A 26,721-nucleotide genomic window follows, 5' to 3' on the forward strand; every position below is an offset into this window, starting at 1 on the left:
AAAGAAAGAAAGAAAGAAAGAAAGAAAGAAAGAAAGAAAGAAAGAAACTCTTATACACACACACAATGCAAAAGAATAAATGGTATAGCAGATAGCAAAAAGACCAGGGTACAACTAGACAAAAATCAGACATCTCAAAAAATGGCACTCTAAGTGGCCAGAAGTTAGACATATCATGTGTGGTAATGGTGAGAAACAGAATGATAAGGATGAGAACAGACCTTTTTTTGGTAATAGAGAGAGTGAACTAAAAGATTATTAAATAGCACTGTACCTCTCAGGAGTCAGAAGGGGTGTCAAACACAGATTTATATCCTCCTAACAGTGGTCCTCAATGACTCTGGTACAGAAATTTTTTCTGTCTGTAGAAGTGTAGTCACCTAGAGAAAGTACTAGTGAGCCACAAAGAAGACCCACCAACCAAGCTGAAGTAAAGCCTGAAAGAGACTCTAAAGTCACTCCTGGGCAACAGATGATAAAATAAATCCTTCAGGCTTCCTATCTCATGCAGTCTTCACAATTATAGTCAATTTGGTACACATAATTCAACACTTTAAGAAGGCAAAATGGTAGGCAGAATAATGGTCTCCCAAAAATGTCCCTGTCCTAATCTCGAGACCCTGTAAATAATGTTAAATAACATGGCAGTAGAGAATTAAAGTTCCCTTAACATGGAATTAAAACTGCTAATCAGACCACTTTAAAACAGGAAGATTATCCTAGATTGTCAAGTAGATCCAATGTAACAACCAGGGTCCTTAAATGTGGAAGAGGGAGGCCAAAGAGTCAGTGTCAAAATGATGTGATGTGAGAGACTCCATAGCCTTTGCCGCCTTTGAAGATGGAAAGAATGGGAGCCAAAGAAAGCAGGCAGCCTCTAGAAGCTGGAAAAGGCAAAAGAACAGATTCTCTCCTAGAGCTTCCAGAAAGAAAACACAGCCTGCCAACACCTTAATTTTAGCTCAGTGAGACCCATTTTGGACTTCGGACATCTAAAATTTAAGATAATAAATTTGTAGGGTTTTTTCCTGGTACTAAGTTTGTGGTAATTTGTTACATAGCGATGGGAAACTAACACACAAAGAAATAAGTTTTGTAAGACTTTTATGAAAATGTTATGGTGTTTATTTTAAAGAATTGAAGTATTTAATGTCAATATACCTAGAAAATCCAGTAATTCAGAATTAGCCATGTCCAGAGGTTCTGGGGATAACTGAAGTTAGTGGTAAAACTTAATAACTGAAGTTTTACCACTAACTTCAGATAAATGCTTTTTTCCTCCTTAAGTCTAAAATCACTAACAGTTAACTGTAAACCTAGACATTACGATGCTAATTGAGATATGATCACAACATAAACCAGATGCAATTTCTAATACCTTAAATTCATTAAATATTTAGATTTGAAAAAGGAATGGCCAGTTGCCAAAAGGAATGCTAGCACTGAATATATTAAGTAAAAGCTGTAAGCATAATATATACTAAAACATTAAAGTTTAAATTTTTGACATCCCTGTTTTCAATGCCTCTTAAAGATTAAATGTAGCTTTATATTTTAAAAGCTACTTCAAAGTTTAGATGGGATGTTATAAAAATCAGCAACACCTACACGTTTCAAAACATCTTCTGATAACAGAAAATTTTATTTATAATTAATATCAGATTTATAATTAAACATCTTAATGTAGTTCCCTAAAAAGTAAGAGCATCAGCAAACTGAACTTGTCTGGAACCTCCTCAGAGTAAATTCCAAAAATTTCCAAATGCTTTTGTATAGTATGAATTAAAAAAGTAAATGCAAGGAGGAAAAATACTACTTACATATATTTCTCCCAGTGAAGTGTATCTTCTTTTTTTTTTTTAAGATTTTATTTTATTTATTCGACAGAGACACAGCGAGAGAGGGAACACAAGCAGGGGCAGAGGGAGAAGCAGGCTTCCCGCTGAGCAGGGAGCCTGATGTGGGGCTTGATCCCAGGACCCTGGGATCATGACCTGAGCTGAAGGCAGACGCTCAACGACTGAGCCACCCAGGTGCCCCGTGTATCTTCTTTCTCTATATGGTTACTTTCGATTTGAAATGATTCTGCTTTGAATAGGAATGGGGGTGTGTGCACATGGATGTGTATGAGGGTGGGTGTTTAGATGGGTATAGTAGAAACAAACCATTTTCTACTTCAGGAGAAATTAATAGCAGGGGCAGTATTAGTGTATCATTTGGGTCAAGATATTTTTAAAAATCCATCACTAGATTCAGTTCTAAAACAATACATTTCTCCTGAAGCAAGCATAATAAATGCTAATGGTCAAAACAAATTTTGCATCCATCATCCATATTATCTACACAGAAATGGAAAACAAATATTTACAACTCAGTTGGACTCACAACTTCCCAGGCTTTGGCATTACATAATCAACGGTTCCATTTAAGAGATTACATTAAGACTACAGTCTAAGAGTTTTTATAAAATTCTAAGAAATAAGACGTATTTCAAAAAATATTGTTTTCTAAAACACACATTTATGAAAATTTTTCACTTGTCAATAATTTAAGAGGATAAGAGAAGACAATATTGAAAACAACATCAGTCCTTTCATCAGAAAATAAATGAAAAGTACATCTATCTGACCACCATGACCTTACCAAATAGGCTTACACAACTGTGGAAAAATAATAAGTAAGAACAACTGGGGCAATTTGTCTTATCCAGCATCCAGTATTCTCAACAAACATCTACTAAAAAGGACAATGAAATGAAGGATGGTCATGTTTCCTGTCTAGAAAATATTATTCAGAATTGGAACACAGTGCTCTCAAAAAGAAACAATGACCTCCAACCTTAACAAGAATGTCCCCTTAGGAAGGAGCCATCACTCACAAAATGCTGAAAGTGTAATAATCGGATGATGTGATCTGAGCAGCATTCTTTCTTACAATTTTTCCCTTTTTGGTATGTGTGTCAGGCACTGGGTAAGAAGAATGATCCTTTAAAGAAAATACACAAACAACAAAACCAAACTGCTGAGGAAGATACCACAAACAGGCAAAGCAAATATTATTTGAGTTTTTAAAAAGATACCATATTTGTACATGGATAATAAAAGATACTGATGTATTAATTTTTTTTTTAATTTAAAGGAGCAAGCCCCATCATTTGTGATAATAAACAACTCTTTAAGAAATATAACTTTTTTTTTTTTTTTAGATTTATTTATTTATTTATTTATTTTAGAGACAGAGCACAAGAGGGGGGAGCGGGAGACGGAGAAGCAGACTCCCTGCTGAGCAGGGAGCCCGATGCGGGACTCGATCCTGGGACTCCAGGATCATGACCTGAGCTGAAGGCAGTTGCTTAACCAACTGAGCCACCCAGGCGCCCCAAGAAATATAACTTTTATTACGAGTTAAAGAGGCCTAAATAAGCCTGAAGAAGTTCATAGACATTGGAATTATATTTTCTAAAATATTTACATGCTTAATTTGGGCAAACTATTTATTGCTACTCTACAAAACAGGGATTCCTAATTTAAGGATAAATAAACTGAAGTTCTAAAAACTAAAGTAACTTGCTCATAGCCCTAGAGCTAGTAAGTGATGAAGTCAGGATTAGAACTCTGATGTTTCTGATTGGTCTCACTAAACCAGAAAAACAAGTCTATGCTGCTGTCAAAGTAGTGAGCTGCCTTTTCTCCTGCTGGAGTTAACCACAGCAAGGTAACTCCAGTTTTTGCATCGAGAAAATTCTTCAGTGAGTCTTATGCATACACTTCCAAAAACAGACACTAAGCAACAAGTAGAACTTACCAGGTGTGAATTCATTACTAATTAAATAAAGGACTAGATATCATATAGGCAATGCTTCAGAACAGATCATCTACAAATAGAGCAGAATAGAGCAGCATGGCGTCACAGTGTAATGGTGGAGAGGACAGCTCATGGCCAAAACAAATCAACTACTCACTCCATGTCTTCCTGAGAAATGGTGATCCTAAAAGTATGTACCTGCAGTTGGTTGAATGGTAGTCCCCCCAAAAATATGTCCATGTCCTAATACCCAGACCCTGTGAATGTTACCTGTTTGGAAAAGGGGTCTTGCAGATATAATTAAGTCAAAGATCTTCAGAGGAGATCATCTTAGATTACCTGAACAGACCCTAAATCCAGTGACAAATCTTATAAGAGACAAAAGAGTAAAAGACACAGATACACAAAGAGGAGGAGGTAAAGTGATCATGAAGGCAGAGACTGGAGTGAGGCAGGCATCAGGAATGCTAACAGCCACTTGAAGATGAAAGAGGCAAGAAAGAATTTTCCCCCAGAGCTTCCAAAGACAGTATAGCCCTTCCACCACCTTGATTTCAGACTTCTAGCCTCCAGAATTGGGAGAGAGTAAATATCTATTGTTTTAAGTCACCCGGTTTGTGCTAATTTGTCACATTAACCACAGGAAACTAATACAGTACCAAAAAAGAGTGCTGAAAAGATTTGATGAGATAGTGTATTCAAAGCACCACCGATCTCTAAGTATACAATAAATATTAACAATTACTATTAATGAATTAATATATATGAGGGGCAGCCATTCTACATGCAAACATCCACTTCTGCATTTTTCCAGGGTAGAAACTTGCCTCACTGTGAAATGAATTACTAAAATATATTTGGTACCCTACTAAATATATCTTAAAAATTTGCAACTATAACCATTAAGCTTTGTATCTAGGAAAGACATATGATTTTCTCTTTAATGATTTTCTCACTTCACTATTTTAGGCTAAAGCTAAATTTACTAGTATCCTTGGGAAAAGTATCATTCACTCCTAACCTATTAAATAGGTTAAATAAAAGGTACCTAGGATCATTGGAAATAGTTAGAATTATAAAAATAGGGTGAATGGCTTAACAAAAAAAAAAAAGGAAAAAGATTCATTAACCAAATACTGCTTCAGTCAGCGTGTAGCTACGAAGCACAATGAATTCTTCTAACCCAAAGAATTAGCGACTTAAGCAGTCCATGAAGTCTACTGCCCACACAGGCCCCCAGACCTCCTCTTACCCAGAAGGTTAGATGTATCTCCAAAACCTCCTTCCTCCTCTGCAGGACTACTGCCTATCAAATACTGATAGGCAAAGGAGAAGTAAATGTAAACCCTTTCTAAATACCAGCCCCCTTGAAGGCCCAAAATGCAAGGCTTCTGATTTGTGTTCAAGCAAAGAGGAGACTTTCATTTAAATTCCATCTCACTCATTTCTGCACTATTGTTTGCTTTCATTTCCTAATTCTTAATAAAAATATTTTTAGGAAATCTTCACCCTCAGATGCAGTATTCAATTCAACAAATATTTTAGCACAAACCATGAGCAAGTCTATGGGAAAGATCAGAACATACTACTGTAAACAAGACAGGCATGGCCTTTGCCCTTGGAATTTACAGTTCGGTAGCAGATATGAATGAGGTTTTACATTCACTAATGAGATTTTTTTCCTTTTAAAACCAAAATGTTGGAAAATCTGGAAAGGGTACATGTGTGTAAGTGTTAGGGGACACTAAGTTTTCTATACCCCTAAATATAGAATATGCATTGGCTCTATGAGGGGCCCAGCTCTGATATTTAAGAAAACCAGGAGCTGTAGACCTCACCAGCTCAGATAAATGTATCGCAAATGACTTTAGAACTACAAATGGAAGGTGAAGTATACAGTCAAATGAACATGGCTCTCCCAAAAGTCTTTATCATTCTGCTCACACTGACTTGAATTACAGGTTCTGTACTTATCTTACCTGTCACACCACATTAAAAACCCTTTTACAGCAGGGACTATTTTTTTTTTTCTGTAACTGTACAGGAATTATTGAAGCTTCACCCCAACTAAAAACCTAACAAATAGTCATTAAAAGAATGAACAAATCATTCTTACTGACTGAAGAGAAGAGAGTAAAACTAAGCAAAAGGAGCAAAGTTTAAAATGGGAGATAAAGACAGGAGGCAGTGAGACATGGATCAGGAAAGCTGATCCTCAGAAAGTTCCTCAACCCGTCTGGAACTTCCAGCCCTCACCATCAGGGTTCTCACTCCGCCTGCCCCCACCCCCCCAACTCTCTCCTCACCCTGGCCTCCATTCATTCCCACCCACACTTGTGAAATCATCTCCCACTGGTCTTCCTTCCCCGCCCTACACATTTACACACAGCCGGAATAGTTGGGTTTATAATCCTGGCAATTGACCCTAGGCATTGTTTTCCTCCATTTCCTTATTTGTAATAGGAGAATAATAATAGCATCCATACCTCACAAAGTTCTCCAAAGGATCAAGTGAGTTATACGTGAAGCACTTAAAAGATTGTCTAACATAGAGTACCTGCTCAATAAATACTACTACTATTATTAAATCTCTGTTACATTTCAAAACAGTTCTTCAATAGTTTCCCATTAACTAAGAACCAAAATTCAAAATTTTACATATGGCAGCTGAGATCTCTTATAATAATCTGAACCCTTTAACCTTCTAATCCTCTCTTATTCTTCCTATTCTCTCAAAAACATTTCAGCCACAGTGAACTACTGACAAGTTCTCAGAAAAGAGCATGGCTTTCCTCAAGCTGTCCTCTCTGCCTTGAATGCCTTCTTTCCTCCTACTATTGACCACCACTGGCAAGTTCCTATTCTATACTCAAGCTTCAGCTCATGCATTATCTGATAGGACATCTTCTTTGCCTCCTTCAGACTCTTCCTCTGTGCTCCAGATGCTACTTGTACATATCCACATTCTGACAGTCATCAATCTGTGTATAAAAATGTCTGTTTCATCCCATTAGGGGTTTCTTGAGCTGAGATACATTAATTTCTCTACCTGTTCCCTGATTCTAGCATTGTCACTGGCATACCATGCTTGCAGAAGAGAGGGAGGAGAAGAGGGTGTTTTCTCTTTCGTATACTGGCCCCAGTGACCCCACCCTTCCCTACATTTCTCCTTTGTTCATGTAAGTCCTCTTAAGCCAACAATTTCAGTCAGCAGCCTAAAGCACATACAGTTTTCTATACTTCAAAGGAAGTAGGGGGTATGAATTATATATTGTATATGGACACACGGGCGTAAGTTTAAATTGCAGAAATCTCAGTTCATCTTATCACTCATTCGCATATTGCTACAGTTTTTACAGTCCTTTCAAGCTTCTTAATATGTGCTTGATCCCAACCTCCACCACAGCTCATCTCACCCAATTCCTGGGAAAACAGAGTACTTTTGGCACTAACCTATAACTTGTTCTGTATGTTAATCATGGAATTACTCTCAACTAAGATCTCTCTTCTCTAGGATCCTGGCAAACTTACCCTTAGTCTAAAAAGTTCTTCCTTTTCAGAACTTCAAACTTCAGGTGACTGAACAATGCTACTCTGTTCCTTCCTGCCATCATCATTTATGAATTTGTGTGTGTGTGTTGGGGATGAAGGGGACTGGACCTCAGTATTTTTAAGGTCTCTATGTCCACTGAAACTAACAAAGTTTTTTCCTATTTCTGTAATTCAATTACATATGGTTCATTCATCCTCCAGACACGTAATTAGCGAAGGACATTTTGACACCTTAGACACAAGTGGAGGAATTTTAAGGCTTTAAAGAAAGAAAGAAATGCAAGAAAATGAACAACGTAAAGAAAGTAGGAGAAAAGGTTAGAGAAAACAGGATACATGTTGGCTACTATAACAGTGATGGTGTTTGGTAAAACCAATTTACTACTAAATCCAGCATATTGCCCACACTCAGCATAAGATACTGATAAGACACCTAAAAGAACACTGTAAACAAAGCACCAAATAGACAAAGAATAGAGTAGAGCAAACAGGCACATGGGTTGATCAAGCTGAGCTCCTGGGCTAACACCTGTCTGTCCCCCTGTTTGTCCTTTGCTACACAACTCCAATCCCAGTGTCACCACTGTCACAGAGTTGTCACTGCAGGCATTTTTAAAAACAGATCAAAAAGAAACTCTGAAGCATTCATAGAGACAAATGGTGAAGGTGGACTAAGAGTTCTTCTACTGGTTGACAACTTGAGCTGAGTCACTAAAACGCTACAAATCTAGGAAGTCTGTTCTCTATACTTGAACTTATCCATGCATTTTGATTCAACTGAAAAACTATTTCACAGATGAAGATATTATTCCAGAGAATGCATATGGAGCTGCTAAAGGAATGAATGAGGTAATATTACCGCCAGAATATTTTGTGAGCTTCTAAAAACACAAATTTTTCAAAGAGCACTGACTTCTTGCTAATATTTTCCATGGAATTTGAAATTACTGGAATATCAAACAAAAGTCTCCATAAATGCCTCTTTCTCGGTCTCCTACGGAACAAATTTAATGGCAAAAATTCTTACTGGGTGTATTTGGAAGAGTAAAATGCACATTTAGGCAGTAGGTGTTATGATGACTATACAATAAGAATATTTTCTTAATTCCTTTTTTTAAAAGGACTGTGTGATGTTGTAGAACAATCATTATATTAGGAAGGAAACAGACCTGAGCTTGAATTCTGGCTTATTTACATACAAGTTGTGTGAATTTGAAGTATGGTACTTACCCTCTGTGTAAACTGGGGTTATAATATCTGTCACAATAATTGCTATGAAGATTAAATGACTAAAGTATATTAAGTTTCTAGCTCAGTAATTTGTTAAAAGTAAGAATTTAAAATGCTAGCTTCTTTAGGGGTGCCAGGGTGGCTCAGTCGGTTAAACGTCTGACTTCAGCTCAGGTCATGATCTCAGGTTCCTGGGATGGAGCCCCACATCGGGCTCCCTGCTCAGCAGAGCATCTGCTTCTCCCTCTTCCTCTGCCCCTACCCCTCCTCCTCCCCCTGTTCCTGCTCTCCCTCTCTCACAAATAAATAAAAATTTTAAAAAAGAAATAAATAAAATAAAATGCTAGCTTCTTTTTCTTTAATACGCTTTACTTACCAAATCCCTCCTGTGTGCTAAGAAACAAGACCAAAGTTACTTCCCTAGCAACCTTAACACTTTTTATATCAGATATCTCAGAACAAAAATTATTATCTAAAGTTCTTGGAAACATGAATATTGTTATAACCTATTAAGCTTCTTTAAAGGACTAGATAAAAAAGAAACTTTTTTCTGCATAATACTAAAATAATTTCAACTGCAAATATTATATAGCAATAAAAATTACATGCAAACAAATGAAAAACAGCACAATCAAGTTTCAGTAAAGGAGCAATTTGCTTTGATCCCTTGGAGACAATTCTTTGGCTCACTAAGAGCAAACAGGCTCCTCCTAAGAAAATGAAATCTACATGAATATTATAGAATCTATGAAATCTGGGGAAGAGATATTGTATATTTCAGTGTGTCAGAGATTAAAATTCTACTTTGAAATAGGCAGTTAACTAGCTTATCTTTCAAATACAAAAATACTTTTCTTAGTTTTAAGAATAATTTGGTAACCAGACATAATCTTAGGATAACAAAAACATTCTAGAATAATAAATAATCCACTATTTCAAAGCAGAGTCTATATAACATAATTCCAGTAAAACAAGAGTCTGGAAAGTCCCTCATATTCACTGTAACAGGATGAATTACACAGGAAAACAGTGCTATTAAACTTCAGCCAAAACAGTCAAATAAAGGCAGACTCAATTGTAAGAGAGGTCACTGAATTCAGGATTATCATCTATGGATTTTTACTACAATACAGAAATAAACTCTTGCTGTATTACTAGAGAAATTAAAATTCATACACACACAAAAATAGATGAATGAAGAACTATTCTTCCTATGCATTTAAATTGCAGAGAAAGACTGTTAATAAGGGATCATGGCTGGTTAAAAAAAAATTACTAGGACTAGTAACATTTAGAAACCTGTGAATAGGGGCACCTGGGTGGCTCAGTCGGTTAAGAGTCCACCTCCTTTTTTTTCTTTAAGATTTTATTTATATATTTGACAGAGAGAGAGAAAGTTAGCAAGAGCAGGAACACAAGCAGGGGGAGTGGGAGAGGGAGAAGCAGGCTTTCCGCTGAGCAGGGAGCCCGATGCAGGGCTCGATGCAGGGCTCCATCCCAGGAGCCTGCGATCATGATCTGAGCCGAAGTCAGACGCTTAACGACTGAGCCATCCAGGTGCCCCAAGTGTTCAACTCTTGATTTCAGCTCAGGACATGATCTCAGGGTTGTGTGATGGAGCCCTGTGGCGGGCTCCACTCTGGGCATGGAGCCTGCTTGAGATTCTCCTACTCTCTCAAAAAAAAAAAAAAAAAAAAAAAAAAGAACCTATGTATAAATCTAGTTTACTGTGAAAATGCAGGCTTTAAAATACGTTAAAGAAAAAGTAAACTGCGAAGTTTGACAGTATAAATAATCTGCCACATCTGTGTTTTGCACAACCAATCACTCCAGTTCCAATCACTCCCGTTTACTTTTCAACTCACATACAGCCTAAGCTATTTCAATCTTTGAGAGCTTAATAGCAACAACAGCCACTGGAAACAATTGGGAATGACTCGAATTTCAATCCTTCAAAAGATCTATGGACAAAAATGTTTATTTGGAACCCCAAGGAGACTGCTGCCATTAAATACACAAGAATGACCAGGTTGTCACTCTATCTCACTAACAGCTTAAGAATTATGTCTAAATTTATCAAGCAAAAGTAGCAAAAATTACTATAACTTAAAAGGCAGCATTCTCTACAATGAAAGGCAATAAATATTTTTTGAGAATTTTCTAAGTCCAAGCCACAGTAGTAGGCACTGGAGTATGTAATAAACAGAATATTATTTCTGGGGGGGCCTGGGTGGCTCAGTCCTTAAGCGTCTGCCTTCGGCTCAGGTCATGATCCCAGGGTCCTGGGATCAAGCCCCGCATTGGGCTCTCTGCTCAGCGGGAAGCCTGCTTCTTCCTTTCCCACTCCCCCTGCTTGTGTTCCCTCTCTCACTGTCTCTCTCTGTCTCTGTCAAATAAATAAATAAAATCTTCAAAAAAAAAATTATTTCTGTCCTTCAAGAGTTTGGTCTTCTTGCCACTTAATCAGTGTGCACATTATATCTTAGTCAGCTATTGCTTTTCATACAAAATGTTTCTCATTTTAAAACTCTGAAATTAAGCTTATTTCTTTCTTAAAATGATAACGAAGCTTAATTTGGTAGAATCCAATGTGGTAGAATCATCATCCTTCTTATCTGGTAATACAGCCAATGTGACCAGGAGAATCTTCTCGGGTTACTGTGCTCCGTCAACTGTCCTACTGTGTATGTCTTTCTGTCTCTGTTTCCCTCCCCATCCTCATGCTGTGTCTCTTCAGACTCACGTTCCCAGATGTCTCTGCTTAGGACTCTCTATCTCCTTTCAGATAACTTAAAATTTTTTTTGGCCAGTGGTTCCCAGTCTATGAACCACACTTAAAGCAGCTGGGGGTAACTGGCACACAGATTTAAGTTCTCACAGGTGAGCCATGAATTCATCTGTGTACTAAGCACTAAAAGCTTAAAGTCTGCTTAAATCGTGCATGCATTTTGATTTTTAAATAAACGTAGATTCTCGTACATAAATGTAAAAAATCTTCCTCTTCATTTAAAACTGCAATATAAAATCTGCAATTACTAAAAATACAATCATCTGAATACAAAATTTGTGAAATCTGCAATTACTAAAAATACAACTGTTACCTTAATGTGTCAGGGGAAAGGGTGCCCATAAAATATTTGACATTAAAAAAAAAAAAGGTCCTTATTTAAGGTTAGAAACCAGATCCCCACACATTGAGCTCCTTGAGGGCAGGTATGAGGACTTCCTTCTTATCCTCAGTGATCAGCATAGCAAGTGTTCCATTAGTACATGCTAAACAAATGGAACTTAAACATTTCCTTTTAAGATCTAGGCCTTATGACTAGGTGCTGTGCCTCTGCCACCACCATACCCTGGGGCCATGCCAATTTATTCTACTCTCTTCACAGTCTGTCCAGAGATATATACAAATGTGACTCAACAGGTGGTTAGAGAAGAATGTGGGAGGTTCAGACAAGGAATGAGTTTCTGATCTGGGTAATAGGGTGGATGGTGGGCCATTCACCAAGATCAGTGCAGCAAGCAATGCAAATGGGTGAGATAAGGTGTAAGCTCAGTTCTGACCGTGTTAAAAAGATGGAAGAGTCTGTGAGACATCCAAGTGTGCAGCACTTTCAGTGAGTGACATGACAGGAGCAGAAGCTAGGCTCCAGTAAGTAGACTAGTAGGGGGAAGGAAAGGGAGAACAAAGCATGGGTCCAGCAGGCTAACAATCTGGACCACGGGTCGCTCTTCCCTCTTTCCTCGTATCACCCCACTACTGTGACTTTTAGAATTACTCTTCAAGTTCTAATTTCTCTCATTTATCCTGTTTTACATTTCAAGCCCTCATGTAGCCAAGTTACTGCAATACTTGCCTAACCAGTCTCCCCGCCTCTGTGTGTCTCTCCACCTTCTTCCAAGCAGTCTCACTAAATATTATTCTGAAAATGTCACTTTTCGGGTCAAAACTTTTAATAATACCTCAGTGTCTAGGGCCTGCAAAGCACTATTCTCATCTACCTTTCCTTTTATTCTTATCTCTATTTCCAACTGGTCAACATGCCCAACTAAAAGCCTAGCCCAAGTTTCAGCTTTCAATGGGATCCCTGTAGCCCTGTGGCACTTCCTGTCTCTTCTTAGCCCAACGAATAGATACAAATTCCTTAACAGCAGATCATAAATCACTCTCTTTATATCTGTCTACCCCTTATGGCTGCTAGTCATAATGCAAACCTGAGGAAAAGTCCAATTTTTAAAAATTTGGAACATTATGAGATCTTTCAACTGAACTTGAGTAATTAATGTTATAAAAGGTTATAAAAAATGATTTCTGAAAGTATCATAAAAACACAGTCCAAAAGTTAGTAATTTAACTTGATTTTAATATGTTACTCGAGAAATTACAGGCAGTACGTATGAATTTGGATGGGCGAGAGAGATTTAAAAAACTCATTTTTTTGTTTGTCTTTCTGACTTAAGCCACAGTGAAAAAGAATTGTATCTACACTGTTCCTCTAAGGAGAACAAGAGGCATTAGCAGAATAAACAAGGCTAGGTGTGTACTGGTTTCTCTTCGCTGCCGTAAATTACTGGTTAAGGCAATAATTTTGAACCAAAGCAGTCGTCAGCTGGCAGTAAACATGATTGTATCCATTCCATTGTTTTCAAAAGCTTTAATTACAACTGTATGATCAAAAATCACTCACTTGACTAAAAAATGCTTTCTTCTAACTTGTAAGATTATCTTTCTGACTTTCTCACATACCTACCTACCCGATTACCCTCTCATTCTCTCCGTTTCCTTCCAGTCACACCCATTTGGTTGCTAAGAAACAAAATAAATATGATCTCCAAGAAGCATCTGTAAAACAGATACTATATTAATACTTACCATGAGGAAAGAAGGAAGAGAAACTTACCTCTACTGTGCCCTTGGCTCTTTACATATGCTAATTTGCTTAACCTTTATAAGAGCCCTAGACAGCAGTTATTACTATGCCCAATAACAAATGGCTGACTGAAATTCAGTCACATAACTTGCCTAAGGTTACACACCCAGAAAGTGGTAGAACCAAGGTTTGCCCCAAGTTTGCCTAATGTCAAAGCCAGTGTTATTACCATTCCCCTTTCTATCTCTGTTTCATGGTCTTTTAAAAAAAAATTCGGCACATACAAACAATTCTACATACTAAAATTTTTCAATAAAGCTTTATAATTAAACAGGTCTTTAAATGTATTATTTCCTAGGATTGGTTTCCCAAAGGATTACAGATTGAAATAATTTTTCCTTCACAGGAATAAATAACATTTTTATTGTTAAGAAATAACCACAACTTTCAAGATACAAAGTTCAAAGGGAAGAGTTTCAAAATGCAAAATACACTCTGATTAACCTATATTTACCAAATCTGTTGTCAAATTGCTACAGACCGTCAAAAAAAATGAACTAACTTGAGCCTTCAAGTTCAGTTTCAACAATCTTTATCCCTACTGAACTGAAGGGAAAAAGGGATATAAGATAAATATTTCCCTTCTATGCCCGCTGACTGATTTGCTGACAGTTACGGTTTCTTTTCCAGTGAGTATCATAAAGAGCCCTAAAAATTCCTGAAAATATATTTTTTTTAATTCCCGAATCTTTAGTTACTCATGGAATACACAGGTAGAAGCCTGCTCAAGAACTAAGTCTTCAAACTTTAATACAGAAATAAATTAGCAAATACAGTCCACAAGGTTACAAATTTAGGAGGGAACACTGAAATATCACATTCTGAATTAGGACCCACAACCATATACACGAGCCAGTATTCAAATAAAGGCTCTCATCCAGTGGTGCACCAATCTATTTAGCCTCCCTTTTTTTTCTTTCCTTTCATTCTAATATATAGGGTCTATGAAACACACAGAAAATAATTTAGGTATAATATTGCTTACAGAATACTGACAGGTGAGAATGCAAATGAAAAGTATGTTTTGGACAGAGAGATGCGATTGCTCAGAAGTAAAAGAGTCAAAAAGTTACCCCTCCTGTGTTACTATCCTGTCTTATCAAATTTTATTAGGATACTAGAGTCATTAAGTCCACCGCTACAACAAAGAACGTGGGAGGGCACAGGCTTTGAACTGACCTGGATTTGTTAGGCAAATCACGTAAACGCTTGAAGCCATAATGTACTCATCTGAAAAACGGATGTGGTAGTGATGATCTGGGGAGGATAATTTGAGTCTAAATCATATTTGTGAAAAGGACTGCAAAAAAGAGATGTCCATGCATGCTTGTCTTCTTCCCCTTTCCTAAGCAGCACTGCTAATTTTAATGGTGCGGGCGGGGATGATGTGATCAGACTCAGTCCTTCTGAAAAAGAGTCATCCTTGCACTTAAGAATTAAAAAACAAAACTAAAACCAACGCAAACAAGCAAACAAAAAACAGTAAAAGCTAAACTGCAGAACAGAAATTAGAAAAGCATGTGAATATCAATGTGCAACTCCAATTAAAAGACAATCCAACTAAAATGTCTTCTAACTCACAAAAATTCAAATATCCCAGAGAACTGAAAATTTTGATTAAAAAAAAAAATACTTTCTAACATCCTGCCTCTATGCTCTTAGTGAAAGAGCAGAGTGGAATCCATAAAGCTAACAGTAATAAAATGTTAAGCAATCTGTTAAAATGAAACAAAAGATGGCTAATAGCTTTGGTCTGGTAAAACAGCTACTTTTTTCTTTTTTCTTGTAATTCAATGAACCTATTAAATTATTCCAATCTGTCATTCATTAGTAGTAGTTACTGGACATCTGACAATTTTTCTGTTGTTGTTGTTTGAAGGATGAGGAAGAAGGGGGTGGTAGGAGGGGGAGGTAGAAAGAGAGTACATCAATATTTTTCAAAACTCAATCCTTTTAGATCTTTCACTTCCAATCATAATACATTATACACTAAATGAAGCCTAAGGAACAAAAAAACAAATCACAGACCTGTCACTACCAGTAATGTAAAAAACAAAGAAGATTAGAAAAGCTATACATATATATTTTTTTCTGTGATTCTGAGAGGATTAATTTAAAAATATAAAATAAGGACAAATATATAAAATATTTTTTATGATTAAATGCCATTTGAATATCCATCTGACCTACCTTTCACCTTAAAGTCAGCAGAACAGTACAAGTCACTTTGCTAACCTGGCACAGTTTAAGATAATTCCAATGAAGAAAGTCCAATTTCCTGATTCTCTCAGCCAAAATAAGCAAACCTAAGTTTGATCTAATAGCAAGCTCTAGGGAACTTATCCATTTACAGCTGAAAAATCAGAACAAGAACCAGAATTTAAGGGAACTTAGAAATCACCCATGACCTCATTTTATAGTCAAGAAAATTAACTACCAGAAGTTTAGTGACTTCCCTCAATTCATACAGTAAGTTAGTAGCAAGTTTATCTGTGTTATATCCATGTTATGCAGAAAACTACTGAAATAAAATGAAACAGTTAAAAATCTTATTCATAGAATCCAATTCTAATGTAGTTAGTTAATAGTTACTCGACATCAAAGCTTCAGAAAGTAATTTTCTTCTTTTGTTAACTGAAATACAACTTTAAAAATGATCCACTCTGACTTGGATAAAAGTATAGGCAAAATGCAATTGATTTTTAAAAATAAGGATACTGCTATTTGCCTAATTTCACCAAGAGGAAAAATAATTTCAAATAGAATTTTTCATTGTCCAGTTGTACTCAGAATCAGTTGCAGCTGCAGGAGGAAAAAAAAAGAAAGAAAGAAAGAAAAGAAAGAAAAGAAAGAAAGAAAAGAAAAGAAAGAAAGAAAGAAACTTCCAATCCTACTCCAAGAATAAAAGACAGATTAAAATGAAATTTTCCACACCTCCATATTCATTAGATACCCAGAACACAGTGAATCAAGTCTTATCTTTTTAGGATATCACAGAGAGATAATATGTTTGCTTTATTAAATACCCCCAAATTAGACTAGGTAGAAAAAAACAATTACAAAACAACCTTAATCATAAGCAAGCATCTTTATCTTACTTTTTCTTATCTAAACCCTGTTTTCAGATATTGAGGGTAGGCCTAAAGAAGAAATCAATTAAGTGTATATACTATATATTTATTTAATGAGTTGATACATATCAATAATACTTAGTGCAAAAAAAATTCACAAAACAAAATTGCTGGTAACTTTCATTTCAAAAACAAAAATGGCTTTTCTCTTATCTTCTCCCCCTCAGGATTCCTGGGTGGAGGTGAGCAAAACTCTGCAAAAGTGGCAGTGTTTCTGACAGTGCTAGAAGGAAAAGACAGTGCCACCACTACCAAGACGTAGGGAGAAGCTTGATCTGCTCCTCCTCCTAGCCCCTCCTTCCAATAATGAAGTCATTTCTCTCCCAGACCTTGCTGTAGATCTGGCCAGGCAGCTACAACTCTTCAAGGCTGTCTCACAAATTTTTTTAGGTCCAGGAAAACTTAAATTTGATTACAAACATTATAGTGACCCACAAGGCTCTACAAGTTCTGTCCCATCTCAAGCCACTTCCTGCTACCTCTCTGACCTCACCTCTTACCTTCACTCACCGCACCTTCACTCACTCTGCTCCAGGCCTACTGGACTCCCTATCAGGCCACTGTGCCACTTCTTCCCTCTGCCTAGGACACGCATGACCCACATATCCAATAACCTTCTCACCGAAGCTTTTCTGGCCACTCTATTTTAACTTGCAATTCCCTACCCCTGCACTGCCTATCTCCCTTACGTGCTCTATTCTTCGCCATACCACTTAGCACCATGGGATATAATACATGCTTTTACTTACTTCTTTACTGTCTATCTCTGCTCGATAAAAGGCAAGCACTGTGAGGCAGAGATTTTTGTCTGTTTTGCTCACTGCATGTCCTCAGCATCTAAAACAGTGCTTGGCACATACTAAAAGCTCAAAAACTACTTGTGAAATAAGTAAGTGATTCCAAGTTTGGGAATTAATGCTGGTACCCATCAAATATTAATTAGACATTAAGAACATAAAACTATACAAGATGTTGTTAAACACAGATCATGCAAAAAACATGGTCTTTGCTTTCAAGGAGTCTAGCTGGAGAAGCAGAACTAATATACATGGAGTGATTATTATACTATACTATACATGGACAGTATTAGGTATGACTATTAACTAATTAGGTTTATTTGCATGACTCATGGAATTTGCCTTGTTATTCCTGGTTATACCTAGCACATAATTAAATTCTGAATCAAATGGTATAAACTTGTCATAGGAGTTCAGAGGGGGAAAAAATGAATGAGTTGCAAAAGTAAGAAAAGACAACAGGTAGACAATGAGGTTCAACATAGGCTTTGTGGATGTAGAGGCTTGTGCTGGCAGCGAAGAGGTGAGTAGGCCTCTCAGATGAAATGAATTTCATAAGAGGACGGACAGGCAGGTGAGGGACTGTAGGAAACTTAAATAAAATGATAGTACTCACTGATAAGTAGTGATAATCTGGGGAGGACAATTTGAGTCTAAACCACAGGGAACCTGATCCTTTGAGCAAGCAGACTCAAGTCTGGATGGAATCTCATAGCACATGCTGTACCCAGCCTGGGTCCCCTGAAACCCTTCTACCAGGTTGGTCCAGCCACTCACGAAACTCTAAAGGTTCACACCAGCAACTTCCTGTGTAAGCAACAGAAGCTACCTCCTTCCCCCCACCCTGCATGTACATGCACACATATCCGCACACATCCATTTCCAGGACAGCTGATGGCCAGTGACTAACAAATGCAAGAGAAGAGGGACAAAAGCCCTGTTCCCTTGCCTCAAGGCAAGACAGCCCCTGTGGTACAATTTTGTACCGAAGTTACCTCCTGGATCAAGCTGAGGCTAGATACCCCTGAAACCACATCCTCTCAGTTTCTTCTTCCCAATCCTGCTTCCCTCACTTTGTTGTAACATTTCAAGGACCTCTCTTGATATATTACTTGTACATGAATTCTATCTCAGGTTCTGCTTCCAGGGAAACTGAACTACGACAAGTCTGTAAAGGGAAGTACTACATATTCACGAAGAAAAGTACATGTTTAAGAAGAAAAGAGTTACACAGCACAAATACTGTTATAGGTCATTCAGTTTGGAAGGAGACTACAAAACAGTCTGGTTGGTAATAGATGGAATAAAAAGGGTAAGGTAACAGGAGGCCAATTAAGGATGCCGTTGTCAAATTCAGAAATAAGTGGAAGAAAAATATTTGCTTCCATAGGAGAGAGAACTTAGGAAGAGAAGCAACTTAGTATAGGGAAAGATTGAAACTAACTCTTCAAAGTTTTATTTTTTTCCTTGAAAGGCAAAAAATATTTCTTCAGTAGTATTGTTTATGTTTTAGGGCTTTTTTTTTATTTTTTTTTTTATTTTTAAAGATTTTATTTTGACAGAGAGAGACACAGCGAGAGAGGGAACACAAGCAGGGGGAGTGGGAGAGGGAGAAGCAGGCTCCCCGCAGAGCAGGGAGCCCGATGCGGGACTTGATCCCAGGACCCTGGGATCATGACCTGAGCCGAAGGCAGTCGCTTAACCAACTGAGCCACCCAGGCGCCCTTTTTTTTTTTTTTTGAGAGAGAGAGAGAGAGAGAGCACTCACACAAGAGAAAGTGGGGGGGGGCAGGGTAGAGGGAGTGGAAAGGAGAGAATCTTAGGCAGGCTCCACACACAGCGCAGAGCACTATGCAGGGCTCGATCTCATGACCCTGAGATCATGACCTGAGCTGAAATCAAGACAGATGCTCAACCGACTAGGCCACCCAGGTGCCCCAGTAGTATTGTCAGTGTTATACCATAAATTCCGTTAAATGCAAATCTCTTTTCAGGTTGACATTACTTAACACAAGTGTTCAAAACTTGAGAATAACAATGAATAACAACGGGACTCTAAAATTCTCTCTCCTGTTTTGGGCCCTGATTATCTATATTCAGAAATATGAAGACAAGATTAACCAGTAGCTCCAAATGTTTAGAATGACTTGGTTTGTTAAATTTCATATTTAAGTAGCTTAAAAGAATCTTTATTAAAGGGTCATTAACAGATTACTTAAACTGGAAATGTATACAAACAAGGTATCATCTGGTTTTCATCTATTCTTATGGGACTCAGAAGTATTTTCAAAAGAAAATAAGATATACGTAAGCTTCTAAACTAATATCTAAGCTTCTTGACTTCATGGTACCCTTTCAAAATTCATGCTCAGTAATAGAACGACTATAAATAAAAATGACTACTTTTCATTTAATTAGTAACAATAATTTTGTGTTATAGATCTCAGTACAAAGAACAGAAAGGACACTACAAAAATAGAACTTTTTAGCAACGTTATTTTTTTCTCTTTGACTCCTTTATATGCATTAAACCATATACCTAACAGCTATAAAAATTTAAACACAAATAACTGTTGACTGAACAGTCCACTGACAGGAATTTCTCCCTGCCACACACAAAAAAAGGTTGGGAAGGGGGGACTGGTTACATCAAAGTAAATCTGTAAGTCTAAGTTCATAAAAATTTCTCCTATTCAGTTTTAAGATCAAATTGATACACTTCCAGAGAAGTACATAACTTACCCTGTACATATCCTTTAAATAGTCCCAGCAGAGGCTCCAAGAAAAAAAGGTTCCGTAGCCAAATACGTTGGGTACCAAAAACGTTATTCCCCTCTTAAAAATTAACAATATACACAATAATTTACAGAAACCTCTGAGATGTTTTTTGGGGGAAAATGGTGTTTTCCAAATTTTATAGAAATAGAGAACACTCTTGTAATCATCAAAAATAAGACTTATTTAAAATCTTCCATACCCAGCTGATAGGTGATAGCTACGTTCCCCATAAACTTTAAAGGTTGAAAGCTATCATTCAGTCACCCTCTCCCATTTCCTTTCACCTCCCTTCCCTTGGGCCCAAGATACTACAGTAGTTATAACTTTAGAATTCATAATAATCATAGGGAACTTACTAAATTATATTTCTTAATCCTTTCAAATATTCTGATTCCTATCAGTATTTTTAACAAGCAATCCACATGATTTCAAGGCAGGTCAAATGTTGAAATGCTCAAAATGCCGGATATATTATAATTAATGAGATGATTAGCTATGCTATAACTGAGGCCAGAGTAACTTTAAAAAACAAAAACAGTAAGTTCAGAAAATCTGCATTTCAAATGTAAAAATATTTTTTTCTACCCAGGAGAAAAAGGGCAAAAGACATACTAAGAATAGCCAAACCATATCTTAAAAGAATACCTTCTAATATACTGCTCAGAATATTAAAGCCAAGAGTTTTACCCTAATAAATAAGAATTTTTAGCCTGTACTCTATTGATAAATTTCAGGAATTCCTAAATTTTTCTAAGACTGTACACACAATTTTTATCAGTACATGAATGACATGCCTTTTTATGGGGAAATAATCCAAAGCTTTCACCAATTTTTCATACTGTTCGATTACTCAATTTAAAAGCCATTATATTTTTTAATTTATCTACCTGAAACAATGGTAGTAGAAACTTCCTAGTTAACGCCGCAGATCAGATACACAAAAACACACTCCTCAGCATTGTTTTCTCTCTCAGAGGCAAATAAAGTGCAAATTACCTTTGCAGAGTCATATTCAAAGAGTCTGTACAGCCCTTAATCTTGTTCTGGGCTTCAAGATGAGTCATTCCATGTGCACTTATTCCGTCAATGCTGAGAACCACATCACCTATTCTCACATTTGCCTGGGATGCTTTGCCGCCATCTTTGAGCTGTAATAAATATATTTCATTAGGAATGTCACTCTTTAAAAAACAGAATAATAAACACAGACGAAAATTATACTTTTGTTTGTATTAAAAGTATATTAATATACTTTTAGACAAAGTATTAAAAAGTTATCTTGATTAATAGGTAAAGTTAAAATTCAAAGGACTTTCTTGTTTATTTTCTTAAATTCCTATTTGCTCTCTAAAAACCTGAAAGAATTTTTTGAAAAAGGTTCCCTAATAATTTCTCCATTTCTTTATTGTGTAACAGTAGCATGTGACTGTTATGAATGAGGAAGAGAAGGAGCCAAGGAAACTACATTTTAACACCTGTCATGTGAATAGGGTGTTTAAACTCTTTTCGAAATAATGTTTAAAACTCTTTAAATGTCTGTATTTTTGTTTGAGCACAAAGAGTAACACAGACAGAGGATCTACAATCTTTCCTGTTGAGTCCAATTCCTCCCCAGTGTTTGGGGAACTGAATTCTTTTAGATCACAGGCCCAAGTATCTTTTACACTAGATGTGCTTCCTGCTCTAGGCATTTAGTAGGAGGCGAAGGAAACCAGTTGTGTCTGAGACTGTCAGACGGTTTTGTGTACCACAGTCTTTAATCCTCAATCTGTCTTCCCTTCTCTAAACAATTTTCTATGTGTTCACATAATTTAGTTTGATCTCCTTCAAAGTTCATATGTATCTATTTCACTGCTCCAAAAGAAGCAAACAAATAAAAAATTACAGTAAAATGAAACACGATGCAATTTTAATACATACCTAGAAACATGGAACAAGTACAAATCAAAAGAAACCATTCTAATTCAATGACAAGCTCAGAATTCAGTACGTGTAAGTAGATCACACTGACTGAATATTGGGTTGTTGGAAGACAAGTGAGATTTCACCCAAAAAAGAAAATAACCAATATTCCTCAAATACTTAAAAGTAAAGGATTTTACACAGTTTCTCTTTGGAATGATGAAAAAATTCTGAAAATGGATAGTAGTGATGGTTGTACAACACTGTAACTGTACTTAATGCAACTGAATTGTATGCTTAAAAATAGTTAAAATGATTAACTTTTATGATTACCACAATTTTTTTAAAAATAAAAAAACCAACTAAATATTTTGGAGAACATTTTACTAAAATTACTTCTTTTTTTAAAGATTTTATTTATTTATTTGACAGAGAGAGACACAGCGAGAGAGGGAACACAAGCAGGAGAAGTGGGAGAGGGAGAAGCAGGCTTCCCGCGGAGTAGGGAGCCCGACGCGGGGCTCGATCCCAGGACCTTGGGATCATGACCTGAGCCAAAGGCAGACACTTAACGACTGAGCCACCCAGGCGCTCCTAAAATTACTTCTTGATTAAAAAATATATCCCAGGGCGCCTGGGTGGCTCAGTCAGGCTAAGCATCTGCCTTTACCTCAGGTCATAATAATCCTAGAGTCCAAGGATGGAGCCCCTTGTCAGGCTCCCTGCTCAGCAGGGAGTCTGCTTCTCCCTTTCCCTCTGCCCCTCTCCCTCTGCTCCTCCCCCCACTCATGCCTGTTGTCTCTCTCTCAAATAAATAAAATCTCTAAAAAATATAAATAAATAAATAAATAAATAAATAAATAAATAAATAAATAATAAATAAATAAAATAAAATAAAAAATATATCCCTCCACAAACTAAACAAGAACTGAGTACTGGAATTCACAATTTGGAAGCAAAGCAATAAATAAATAGATAACGAGTGTTCAGTCAGGTTAGGTTTTGATTACCATCAGCTGTCAAACTCTTTCCTTAAAAATAATGATCAAGGCAGACCAATCTTAGTACATGAGAATAAGTATCTGTCTCTAAAATCAAGAAAATAGTGGTGAAGATTAGATCCATTGAGACAGGGCCCATGTCTGTGTTCCTCTCCACTCTCTCCTAATGCTAGAAGTATGCCTGACACACTACAGATCTTCACTAAATATATACTGAATAAATGGATACCACACATTTGTTATTTAACACTGGCATTTGTTTTAAATTGTGAAATGGGGGTGCGCCTAGCTGGCTAGTCGGTGGAACATGGGACTCTTGATCTCAGGGTTGTGAGTTTGAGCCCCACGATGCGTATGGAGCCTACTTAATTAAAAAAATAAAACAAAATAAACTGTGAAATTAGGAAAAACTAAAATTTTACATAATTAGAAATTTATTTTAAAATACATCAAGTGACTAAAAAAATTCTTGAAATTAGTAAGAAAAAATACCTATTTGATCAAAGCTATACAAAATCTCACAGACACAAAGTGTAAAAGAAGATTTCAAAACTTTCAAATGAAATATTCTCTATCACATACATAGTATATCACATACATAGTATATCATGATTTTATTTTCATCTTTACACTAATAGAAACAATCCTCTTAGCTGCCAAGATATTTAAGGGCAAGAAAAATTAGTAGTATGTTGACACTAAAGAAATAAAATTTCCAGAGTAACAAAGCAGATCAAAATATAACTCACAGCACACTTATCAACATAGCTATATTATATATATATGTACACATATACACACTATTTATTATATATTATATGATTGACAAAGTAGTTCCAAAATTCAAAAAAATTAAATGGACTAGTTTTCACAATCATGGGATCAAGAAAAAAACAATTAAGATAGAACTTTATTTATTAAGTATATTTTAAAATACTATAAAGGCAGGTATGTTTATTAAAATACAAAAGCTGTGTAGGGTAGGAAAAAAGTCTAAAAACAACAGTAACTACTTTTATTAAAAGATACAGTTTTACAACATTAACAGGTGTAACTGTCTTTTAATAACCACTATTTCTTTTTATGAATTTAAATATAAAGAAACCACTTAATTTAATAACAGAAATATGCGCTGTTCTTCTCATATGCAGAGAACCAAAGAAAACTGTTCCTAAAAGCCAGCAATGCCACTGCTTTCTATGGGATTTATTTATAGGGTTGTTATAATGATTAGGTGAGATAAGAGCTCAATAGATGTTAGCTATTATTATTATTTCCTTGACTTCAGATAACTAACTTGAGAAATATAGGGGCTGTATTAAATGATCTCAAAGGTCCCTTCCAGGTGTTTTTTTAAGATTTTTTTTTTTTTTTAATTCATTTGAGACACAGAGATAGAGAGAGAGAGAGCATGAGCAGGGGAAGAAGCAGAGGGAGGGGGAGAAGCAGGCTCCCCACTGAGCAGGGAGCCCGATGCGGGGCTGGATCCCAGGACCCTGGGATCATGACCTGAGCTGAAGGCGGACGCTTAACCATCTGAGCCACCCAGGCGCCCCTAAAAGTTTATCTATCTGGGGCACCTGGGTGGCTCAGTCCGTTGAGCGTCTGACTCTTGGTTCTGGCTCAGGTCATGATCTCAGGGTCCTGAGATCGAGCCCTGCATCAGGCTCCATGCTCAGCAGGGAGTCTGCTTTAGATTCTCCTTCTCCCTCTGTCCCTCCCCCTGCTCTCTCTCTCTCAAATAAATAAATAAATCTTTAAAAAAAAAAAAAATCAGGGATGCCTGGGTGGCTCAGTTGGTTAATTAAGCGGCTGCCTTCGGCTCAGGTCATGATCCCAGGGTCCTGGGATCGAGTCCCGTGTCAAGCTCCTTGCTCAGCAGTGAGCCTTCTCCCTCTGCCTGCTCTGCCAGTTGCTCCCCCTGCTTGTACTCTCTCTGACAAATAAACAAAATCTTTAAAAAAAATAAAAATTAAAAAATTAAAAATAAATAAAAGTTTATCTGTGAGCTGTCTGCACAAAGGTATAGATCTAATCCTAAAAAAAGAGTTAAATCTGAAGGACTTCATTGATAGAGCAAAGGAAAATCTATTCCCTTCCAAACTGAGCAAATGAATTGAAATTTGAATCCTGATAAGAGAAAGTATCAAATAATTTATCCCAGATTTTATTTTAGCCAGTGCTTGACCTTTATTTTAGGTAAAGCATTAAAATAGATAATGGGTGGGTAGGTAGGTAGGTAGGTAGGTAGGTAGGTAGGTAGGTAGGTAGGTAGGTAGGTAGATAGATAGATAGATAGATAGATAGATAGATAGATAGATAGGCAGGCAGGCAGATAGATAACCAGAAATAGAACACAGCTAAATTACCTCATCATTTCTCACATTAAGGTAGCCTTAAAATAGAAACTGAAACCTATGGACATTTCCTCTAAATGTATCCAATAAAAGCAATTTAAATACTCTCATCCAGTAGTAACATAAAGGTAATGAACAATGTAGAAAGAAAATAATCTAATCAAATCCAGTGTCATAACTAGGTAAAACTTTTCTTACTCCTTTGTTCTAGCTGCCTGCTAGATTCTAAGAGCCCATGGTCTCAAGATGTCCAAATCCAACTTCTTAGAACTACCTATCCTTTTAGGATTGCTTTTACTCTGCCACCCTTATTTTTAGATGGCAGAGCACAGAAATCCTATAGCCCCTGTGAATTCTGCCTCTTCCATAGGTACCAACATCTAGGGAAATTATTAAATTGTATCTATCCTTCCATTCCTCTCCCATGCTAATCCATACTCAACATGTCACCCTGAACTTGCCTACTAAGTACCACAAGAGTTTTCTAAAGACCCCCTATCATCAAACTCTCCATATTCCTCCCCCTTTCCTCCATCTTCACATTTCCATAATGGTGCCTCTATTACTTCATACTAGAGAGTTCCAATCATGTCAACTATTTATAAAAAGAGGGTAAAAAAATGTCAAATACCTTCTTGCTTTCTACAATCTAGAATAAAGCTAAAGCCTGAATTGCGAGCTATCTGTAATTTGTTACCAACCTGTTTCCAACTTTAAAACAAGCTTTATAAAGTCAGAGATCATGTTTTAGAATTTGCTCTTCTCTAAGAACTTTGAATATTGTAGGTATTAGAAAAATATCTAATTAAACCATCGTAAATAAGAAATCAATAAAGTGGCATATCAGTTTAATATGCTAAATTCTAGTAGAAATATACTTAATTCATCAAAGAGAGAAAAATGGATCTAATCTGAAAATGAGAGTCTTCGATTAATCATTAGGCTGAACTGGTCTAAGTAAGGTCAAAACTCAAACCACATTTCTAATAGAACAAAGTAAATCCACTTTGGATAGTTAGTGATATATTTTTCCTAGGACCTTCAAAGAGATATCACAACTCCTCTTGATATCTTTATCTAACAAGCATTAGGAAGAGCTTAATTGTGGGGCACCTGGGTGGCTTCGTTGGTTAAGCATCCCACTCTTGATTTCAGCTCAGGTCATGATCTCAGGGTCGTGAGATCGAGCCCCACATCAGGCTCTGTGCTGAGTGTGGAGCCTGTTTAAGATTCTCTCT

The 26,721-nt window shown here is 36.7% G+C and overlaps 1 protein-coding gene across 8 annotated transcripts in view; it reads right to left on the reverse strand.

Annotated features, from left to right (window-relative positions):
• Positions 1 to 26,721, reverse strand: part of PDLIM5 (PDZ and LIM domain 5) — a 202,741-nt gene that overhangs the window by 117,922 nt on the left and 58,098 nt on the right. For all 8 annotated transcript variants that reach the window (XM_035004496.1, XM_035004488.1, XM_035004492.1 and 5 more), the window contains exon 3: positions 21,220 to 21,371. In XM_035004496.1, the coding sequence (XP_034860387.1) occupies positions 21,220 to 21,371 (152 nt within the window). The remainder of the gene's footprint in view (positions 1 to 21,219; positions 21,372 to 26,721) is intronic.

The sequence above is a fragment of the Mirounga leonina genome, unplaced genomic scaffold (genome assembly GCF_011800145.1).
Source record: "Mirounga leonina isolate KUSES-001 unplaced genomic scaffold, KU_Mleo_1.0 Mir_129, whole genome shotgun sequence".
NCBI lineage: Eukaryota > Metazoa > Chordata > Mammalia > Carnivora > Phocidae > Mirounga > Mirounga leonina.